Raw genomic sequence first — 10,077 nt, 5'->3', positions numbered from 1 at the left:
GCTTGAGAGGCTCTCGGCGGCTTTGTGTCTATAGCACGGAGCTGATTTCATTCTGAATCTGGGAGATGAGAATCTGGGAAAGCACAATTCCTGCAATCTGAACAAACAAAGACCGAGTCAGAATATGCATAAGTTGAAGAATGCGCTACTACATTGCATTTTATTTCCATTTTATGAAAATCAGGCTTTTTTCATCAGAACAAGTGAGTAGAGCATCGGGTCCACGACAATGCCAGCAATCAAATAAAATGATCATCAGCAACACTTTCTTAATACTTGTAGAGTTACGGAGATATTAACATAATGAATCAGTAACTACGTAATGCACAAATGTTGAAATAATGAAAGACAGAAGATGTTGTCATTTATTTTCTCCATTTCTTTTCAACCATTACATAATTTTCAAGACTGTAGAATTTCCAAACTGATGAACTTAATATCTATGCCTTTGCTCCATGTACTTGTTATACTGACTGTCTAGAACTTTCTTCAAATAAATAGTTTATTTAAAAAAAAACAACAGGCAAAGGAAAAGGCCTGCTACAAATAAAATGCAACTTTGTGATTTAAAAACAAATCTATTTATATGCTTGAGTCATGCCTTTCATTTGAGGAAAACAGGATGGACTTTGAGCTCTGAGAGATTGTGCACTCTCTCAGCGTTGCACAGTCTGACTGAGACTATCAACCACATCATAACAAGACACAGGAGAATATGTTTCCTCTCCACATAAAGCTCAGCTCAGCATTATAACCTGTGTTTCTGACAGATCTTTATGAACCATTTTTTTCCCAGCCCATCAAATGTGTGCATGGTGTGTTTCTGCTCATATCAGGAGGGGTATTTAATAATGCTGGGGAGAGGAGAAATAGTCGCACATTCTTCTGCGAATTACACCATATCAAAGCTGTCTGAATATTAATGTCATTTTTCTGGCATGTTCATGGGTAATTTAGAACGCCCGCCCACCCACCTCCACCCCCCCTCCACCCCCTCTCCACCCCCTCATCCCCACCACCACCTTTCCACCGGCTCAGCTAGGTTAGGTAAACATCAGAGAGCAGATGCCTTTAATAACTCTGTGAGAGTAGGTGGGTGAATTCTACACCACGAAGGTGGGGCATACTACAGCAGGAGACTGAATTCTGTCAGTAATGTTGTGAAATCATGTTCTGGTGTAGTGGATGTGAGATAACAGGACTTCGACTTCTGAAAAGACAGGTGATCTTTCTCCATTGATATATTGACTGGTCAGGGAAGTGAGATGTGAAAACTCTGTGTGTGTGTGTTTGTGTGTAATTCTACCTGTGGCAAGGCGAGACCCAGCGCTAGGGCCCCCACTAAAAGCAAATGAGACTCAATCCACATCACCGCTCTGTCTGCGCAGCCCACAGGGTAGATCGACTTGGTGGCCTCCAGGTACTTCTGGGTTTGGACTCCAAAGCCACACATAGTGTTGATCACAGCCTGAAAGAGTGCAGTCAACTGGATGATGATCTTTCATCCTCCAGATCTCTCCCTCTCTCTTTCTTGTTCTCACTGTGCTGCTCTCTACTCACCTTTCTCTTTGGTTTGTTAACATCTTATTTATCTCTGAAGCCCACTGATCTTTCACCGGCCATTAACAAGTAAACAAGCACACAAACACAATGGGTAAACACTATGCTGATTTAAAACAGTATACTGTGTATCTTCAGCGGGGTTCAATCGCTATAATTACTACTCATAAACAGCAGATGGCAGTAACACTGTAAGTTACGGTCTGATTCAAGGACACGGTAAAATTGACTTACTCATTCCCATAATTCTGTGTTAATATATAAAATCAATTTTTGTATCTCATTATATAACAAGATTGTAAGTGGCCGTAGATACTTCTTTAAAGTATACCAACACTCATTTACATTACGCTAACTTAAACACGATAGCGGACTGTGTTATTCTTCTCTCTCTCTTTCTTTCTTTCTTTCTTGTGGGATAATGTAATTGTTGCTCCGGGGGCAGAGTATTTTTTACGTCCTCTTATATATGTTCTTCATTTTGATGGGCTTACCCTACCTACGGCTGAAATTTGGCCGCTCGTCTAATTAAAAATAGTACATTATTGAACAGAGGCTCCTATCGCTTTGGGAGGCTCTGAATGATCCTTCAATATTGGGTGATTATAGCTGGTTTTACAAACTCCATGTGACGAATCGGCCTCGCAAAAAGACGAGAGGAGTGGAAAGCCACGGGCTGCCCTCAGTGGGATGTCTGAAGTTTCTTTTATATTTTGTTAGCACTCCTGCTTATTCCATGGTTAAAAATGTATTAATGTAGGCCTATATATCATAGCCGCCAAGCATACATTTTGCTCGAAATCACTGCCTATTTAAATGAAGAAAGCTGAACAAATAAAGCTGATGATAATTATAACCCTAGCATTTAAGGCTAAAAAGTGCACGGTTCTTTTAATAACGTTTGAGTGAAGGGTGTAATAAACAGCTAATAAATGGACTTCTAGAACATGTTGTCTTTTATCTGATTATATAAGGATGCCAACAATGTTCCCTTATGGTACCTGGGGAGATGAGACGTTGTATTTTAAGTACCAGTTAACATAAGCACAAAATCAGTTGATTTTTAACTCACCTCTCCTGGTACAGGTGTACAGCACGAGAAAGGTACGGCGCACCTCTCAGTGCTAGGGTTTCCATGCGTGCAGTTGAAGTACACATTCCAGGACCAGTCGGTGTAATTGTTCCAGCCGCAGCACTTGAACTGAGGATAGAACGTGGTGTAAACGTGTGAGAGAAATATTATTAGTTACAGGAGCAAGCACTATGCTGACAGACTTAGTGGCAGACAGTCTCACGAGGACTCTGCACGATGAGCAGTACAGCAACGCGGGAAGAACATCTGGAAAAGCAGGAATACACAACGTTCTCTACATGAGTAGAATAGTACATTATGTTACTGAAGAGCCTCGAATATGCCGGGCTAGAGTGCAAGTGGGCTAAATCCTTCGGAAACAGCGTCGACATGCTTCGTATGTGAACTGTTTAATCTACACTTGTTTGTGAATTGTGCGATTTAGATGAGGGTGTGTGAGGCATATAAGCAGTTTTGCCAAGTTACCTCCTTCTGGATGTAGTCCATGAGGTTCTGTAAATCCAGGTCATCTCTATAGTGAACGATGGCCTTCTTCACGAATTTACCGAGAGCATCGCGTGTCTAAGATCGTAGAGACATCTTTCATGAGAGACACTGCATGCTTTCCTATGCAGGCTACAGCATATATTCATTCACGTACAGCATTTATTAGATACGTCTATGGCCTATGGCATCCATTTTCAGTGTCTAAAACAGGATCACTGATGTGTTAAGACAGGTGTAGTACCATGTTCTTTAGAGTGGTAATTAGCTCCCAAGCGCCCTGGAGCAGTCACTCTCCCACCCTCTTGTTCCTGCACGCAAGCGTGATCGCGCACCTCTCTATATCATTAGAGGGAAACCGTCTGCAATAGATCCGTTGAAACGGATCATTTGGTTGTTCTTTGATGTCGAAAAGCTCTTTAACGATTAGATGTTGGCATGCTGGGAGCGACATCGTTAAAGGGCTCTATTTAACTGAATGAGTTGCGGCATAAGTTGAGGCGGAGTTGGTCAGACAATTTGAGAAGGGGTTGGACAGGGCAGCATCGTTAGTGAGCAGTGGCTACAAGGAGTCACAGTGTATCACCCATAGGTCTGCAGATACACCTGATTACAGTATTATCGCCAAATTTAAAAGTGAAAAAAAACCCAGCCCTTTACCGTGGTTTTACTATATGGAGTACAATAAAAGGCTGGTCAGAACGAAGAGGTGAATAGATTTGTAGATTAGGTGAAGTACACACAATGAGATAATAGAGAATAGATGAGTTCACAGAGGAAGAAAGATGGTATCTGTGTTGGTGTATTGGAATTCAGTGGCTTCAACACAACATTTGTAAGTGCATCGTGAGGGATTACCTGGTCAGAATAGAAAAACCCCAGGATTGCAATGGCCAGCTGAGTGAGGAAGACAAGGGTGAGGCTGAAGGAGAACTAAAAAGAAACAGGACAGATACTGTCTTAATGCAGTGGGACAGCCATCAAGCCCTTTTAAACATTGTATCCTAGGGGAACCGCCGAAGGAGTAAACCTATGAACAGGAGTATTTTGTTTGTTTGTTTGTTTGTTTGTTTTATCTGTGGCAAGTCTTTAATCTGTGTCATTAGCTTGGCTAACCAGTTAAGTATCTGTTTTTAATCAGGCAATTAAAAATGAAAGTGCTGCGAAATAACGCTGCTGTACACCCTGAGGTGAAAGTGGCTACTTGTAGCTACTTGTTAAAGTAGCTTGATATGAACTGAAATAATAAAAAAAAAAAGGACGAGGGAACATGACAGGTGGGAAATTGAAGGGCCTTTTCTCACGGTTTTAAGCAGGCGAATGTTTTCTCGCAGTGCCCCGATGCAGCCGCAGAAGGTGATGAAGAACATGACAACACCCACCACTATCAGAATAACTGCTGGGTCGATGAGAAATGTGTCTCGGACCGTGTCTGTCGAAAAAAAAAAAAAAAAAATCCGCAAAAGGAACTAGACTTTCTCACTGTGAATATTAGATGTTTGAGCCAGATGTGGAAAGTTAATATTTCAAGGCAAATTTTACCCTAAGGTGAAATGGAAGTTATGGTGTGACACACCTGTTGCCTTCTGAACTTTAGCATAAACTCCGATGGCAACAATAAGAAGGGAAAACACCTGAAAGAAAAGTTAATTAGTCAGACATCTGAAATATGATTCATAAACTGCAGCACAACGCATATTGTCTGACAAATATTGAAGTAACAATACACCAGTGTGGGACAGCAGGAACAGCGTACGATTGTGTTTAACATTGGTGAATTTGCTGTTGGTCCCCTCATGTTGTTTCACTTCTAATACAAACATCTGCGGTATTTTCAGGACTAGACCGAATTTCACATTAGCTTGACAAGTACATCATCCCTGATAAACAAAATAACTGTTTCCAACTGGCTGAGTCTTCTCCCATTGTACAAAACTGATTGATCTGCCCTGAGAGCTACTACATAGCTTACATGGCAGTGTTGGAGAAATTCCCTGTTGTTACTGAAAAACAAACAAACAAACAAAAAAACACACAAGTGAGTGGGTGAATGAGTGAGTGAGAGAGGGAGGGGGAGAGAGAGAGAGAGAGAGAGAGAGGGAAACACTTTCCTACACAGTATCATCCAAATGGCTTTTGTCAGAAGACAGCACTCTGGTACATCTATTGGAAATTTTCAGATTAAGCTTGCAGATGGCAGGTGGCAGACAGAGCCGAAAGCTTTGCTGTTGACATCAGTGTTAATAAGAGCCTTAGATCAGAGTGAGGAATGTGCCGGTGTACGCTTGTTTATCTGCGAGAAAGTTCAGTCATAGAAATACATCAATTCGAAAAGTTCTTGTCAACCCGCTTCTGTCCCGAAACTATTTTGTCATAACCGCTTTTCTGAGGATTCTATAATAGTCAACACTGGTAAGCATTGCAAAAGGGACACAGTTGACGTTTGTGCTTCCAGAAGAAGAATGCTCACTAAAATGATGCATGTACACGAACATTTTTGTCCCCTGAGCGGGGGACGTTGTTCCCACTATCCCAGGGGAATGGGAGTGCCTGTGAAAAAAAAACAACAACACCGGGCTGCTGGGAATGGAACAAAGGACTGATGGATTATGCTGCAGCTTTGGGTTCAGAGGCCTATACACAGTAAACAAACAATGCATGTGTGTAGATGTGTGTGTCTTAGTGTGTGTGTGTGTGTGTGTGTGTGTGCTTTGGCGTTCGCAGGATGGCATGGCTCAGTGGTTATTCCTCTGCTGTTTGTCGTGGTGTCCGACCCCCTGCCCAACACATGGCTGCTCACCCACAAACAGAAGCTCACGCTGTTTTTGCTCTGTGTGGTCCTGTGTGGTCAAAACAGTCACATCTTCTAAAGCTATGAGCCTAATCGAATATCTCCCTCTTACAGTATGTTCGCCTTACTGAAGATATGTTACATTATGTATTATAGTTATGTATATTTATTTAAGTATTACTGTGATGTATATTGCTTACCAACTATTGAAATCCTAATTTACTGCATAAATAGAACTTATCAAACCCATGCGAAACTCATCAAATTTGAGGGATATCGAAATGATTTTTTTTTTTTTTTTAAGAAAACAAAATGTCAGAATTTATATATTTTAAATGTTGTTTTACCAGCAATATTTTCTCTCTTTCATATACTGAAAAACAGACTTTGAAAAGCATTTGGGCCATGAAGACTGGAGTCAGAATGATCGACTGCTGATGGTAAATGTAACAAAATCAACGTTCTGCTCCGTAAAGGCAAGGGCAGGAATGACTGTGATTTGGTGTGCTGAAAAACGTACAAATTACATTGCCTAATGTTTTATTCATTGCAAAATCAGTCACAAAGCTCATGTCCCACATTTTGGAAATGTATTCCTCCTCAAGCATATTTGGAGCTCTTACTCTGGGCCTTGTGCCTTCACTTACCCAAAACAAGAAGCTGAAGAAGAAGAGGAAATATCGTATCCACGGATTGATAAAGGAGAAAGTTTCAGCTCTGTTAAGGTTCAACTTCCTATCCATCGTGAGGCAAAACTTTCAAATGCCCAATGGAAAAAGAAAAAAAAAAAATTCAGAAAATTTGCAAAACGTGAGTAGAAACCCAGCCCTGCTGCACCCAAACAGATAACTGTCCACCATGTAAACCAGCTGCCGTGTTAAGGTTTGCGTCTGCTGCCTAAAATGGAGGGCCGCAGCTGTGATACTGTCGTGGTCCTTATGCTAGAACTGTCGTGCGAGTTGGGGAATCGTGTTACACAAAAACTATGTCTGGCCTGACTGCTGCTGAATGGTGCTGAAGCTTTGCCTTATTGTCAGGCTGTCACCAGGGATAGCTGGCCTCAATGTGGACAAAATAAGCCCTATGATGGAAGTAATGCCCCTTTCTCTCTCTCTTTCTCTCTCTCTCTCTCTTTCGCTCACTCACTTGCATACACACACACAGACACAAACCCCACCCCAACGATCTTTGAGCGATACAAATGCGTATACATACACTACACTCTCTCCTAATATCACCCACATTTTGCCTGAAACCTACAGCATAAGGAGTGTGAACTCATACCAAACTATCAATCAGATCACCTGGAAATGGTGCCTTGACTGTAACCTTTAGGCAGCCCAGTTGACTTGTTGGCAGCCCAGTTTCTTTGGTCTCTCACAGCTCATTGCTGACTTGACCAATAGAATGTGAGATGCCCTGAAACGTAGATCAATAAATGGATCAGAAGTTCTGGCTAACTGTTTGCCTGTTCAGGTTGCTGACCTGTTAGTGCTCTTTGGGCTTTTTGAGATGCTCTGAAGTTCAGAGATCGTGGGCCTGGTTCACTGAATCCAATTACCACTGCAGAGGTGGAAAGCTGGATCCCATTGATCCATCGTGAGACGGCAGTTTCTCGAAAGACCTCTGGCTTTGATCCTGCCTCAAGAGCCGTTCTTTCTCCGTGACTTTACTGGCCTATTGTGAGGAGAGTGAACAGAGAAAGTGCAACGGACCTGCAGCAGTCAGTATTGAGGAATTATTAATGTCTGAGTACACTGGTTGGGTTCCATAAATTACAAATGCATGGCCAACAACTTTATACAGAACACCCCAAGGCACACAATGGTAATGACTACTGATGTGTGAGAAACTATGGCAACCAGATGGATGACAATATGGATACACATCTGTAGGATAGTGAAAAACATTTCATATCTTTAAAGGAATTCCTGCTTAAAACCAATAAATCTACATAATCCTTCTGAACCTCTTGAGTTGCCTGTTATCTAGTTAGTAAACTCTTAAGGTAATGGCAAAGAACTAGGAGAACTATGGTGGATTCCACTCTTTGGAAGTTCACAGCAGTATTATTATTAGTAGTATTTGCTGCAGTATTTCAGAATGCAGAATTAAAATTCATCCTCTTAAATAATGCTGCTTCTTAAATTAGTTGTAGATTGCAACAATTTGAAATGCTTTTTTCAGATACTACAGATGACAAACGATGTTTCATGTTACTGTCGAAACTAGTCATTTGCCTTTTACTAGACAAAGCAGTGAACAACTTTTGGTAGGTTTTATGGACACCTTTATGCCAAAGACTGGCTCTGCACAAAGCAAATTCCCTTAGAGATAGTAATCTGGTGGTACAGTCATTTTCATTGGGGAAACATGCAGTGATCCAACCATGACTACTGCAAAGTCATGCGGCTATATTTACTCTCTTGTTGATGTCCCAACATAAATGAAAATGTAATTTGTGTTGCTCAGATAACTACTCTTCACACATTCTGTTCTCTTGCCTTTTTATTGTTGACATAAATTTCTGCCAAAATGTCTTAAGAAGAAGAAGAAGTTTGTTGGTCACACACACACACTAGAGGAGTGAAATGCAGGCTCTGCATTTAACCCATACTAAACACCAGTGAGCACACAGAGGGACAGCTGGGATTTGAATCCAGGGCCTTCTTCTTGCTGTGAGGCAACAGTGCTAACCACTGAGCCACCATGAAGCCTAATAATAATATTGTCACAAATAATGTCACAAATAATACTATGATGATATTGTGAATAATAATGTGACTAAATTGCAGATGTTTTGTTGTGGCAGCTGTTACTGAACACTCTCATGGTTTTTCAGCAAAAAGTTTGGAGACTCTCTGAGCAGAGTAAGCTAAGAAACTACAAACATTAAATAAATAAAAGAGAGGGAAAAAGAGAAAATAGTTACCTCAGTGCATCACTCTTCAACGCACAGACCCAACTAATCTGAAAACACAGTAGAAGATCAGCAAAATCATGACAGAGAATCGATTGGTTCTGAATTTCATTGCTGGGTAGGGAGAGATTGATTTGTTCACTGATTTATACTATTCTGTTGTAAAACTTTTTAGAAAATTCATTTAGCCTATTTTTTTTCCCTTTTCAGTTTGGCCACTTTTCTTTTTGAATAATATCCACTGACTTTGCCCACAGAAGGCACAATGCCCGTTTGATTTAGAGCCTTAAATAGCAGGAACAGTGTTTGGAACAGTGGTCAGAATCAAATGCTGCATTAACCTCTATTCATTCTCACACACAAGACACGGCCAAATTAAACTGATGAATTGATAGGGCTCACAATGAAACTGTTGGTGCTGTCGCAATAAGTAGTAAAATTACTGGGCAAAAATGAGCTGTAATCTTACATTATGATTTTTGTGAAAGTATGATTTCAGGGATATCCTGAGACCCGTCATTTTCATTATAAAAATGTGTCACTTCAGGAAGAGAATGCGGGCGGCATGATGGCGCAACGGGTGGCGCTGTCGCCTCACAGCCAGGAGGTCTCGGTTTGATTCCCCGCCGGGCGGCCAGAGTCCTTTCTGTGTGGAGTTTGCATGTTCTCCCTGCCTCCAGGAGTCCAAAGACATGCAGGTTAGGCAAACTGGAGACACTAAATTGCCCCTAGATGTGAGTGTGTTTGTCTGTGTGTCTGCCCTAAGATGGACTGGTGACCTGTCCAGGTTGTTTCCTCACCTTTGGCCCCATGAGCGATGGGGTAGGCTCCAGCCCCCCCCCCCCCCCCCCCCCCCCCCCCCCGACCCTAATTAGGATAAGTGGCTTAGATAATGAGTGAGTGAGGAAGAGAACGCTGTGTGGATTTGCTACAGGTCTGGTGAATATGCAATACTGACTTTTTTGTGTTAATATAAGTTTTTTTCTGTTGAAAGTTCAGATATATATGTTAAACAGAGCACTGAAACAAATACACTGATGAATAAAGTAATCAAACAGCAGGACCAACCAACCAATCAATCAATCAGTCAATCAATCAACCAACCAACCAACCAACCAACCAATCAGTCAATCAATCAATAAACCAACCAACCAACCAACCAACCAATCAACCAACCGACCAACCAATCAACCGACCAACCAACCAACCAATCAACCAACCAACCAACCA

The 10,077-nt window shown here is 41.5% G+C and overlaps 1 protein-coding gene across 1 annotated transcript; it reads right to left on the bottom strand.

The window, feature by feature from the left end:
• Positions 1-28: 28 nt before the first annotated feature.
• On the bottom strand, positions 29-6,670 carry tspan33b (tetraspanin 33b). Its single transcript, XM_030791009.1, has 8 exons — positions 6,575-6,670; positions 4,713-4,770; positions 4,441-4,568; positions 3,995-4,069; positions 3,119-3,214; positions 2,633-2,761; positions 1,307-1,468; positions 29-97 (listed from the first exon to the last, which is right to left on the bottom strand). Exons 1-8 carry the CDS (start codon positions 6,668-6,670, stop codon positions 29-31), a joined length of 813 nt encoding a protein of 270 aa, XP_030646869.1.
• Positions 6,671-10,077: the final 3,407 nt, after the last annotated feature.

The sequence above is a fragment of the Chanos chanos genome, chromosome 13, assembly GCF_902362185.1.
Source record: "Chanos chanos chromosome 13, fChaCha1.1, whole genome shotgun sequence".
Classification (NCBI taxonomy): domain Eukaryota; kingdom Metazoa; phylum Chordata; class Actinopteri; order Gonorynchiformes; family Chanidae; genus Chanos; species Chanos chanos.
The sequence above is the reverse complement of the archived record's forward strand: the minus strand, read 5'-3'. Positions and strand labels throughout refer to the sequence as shown.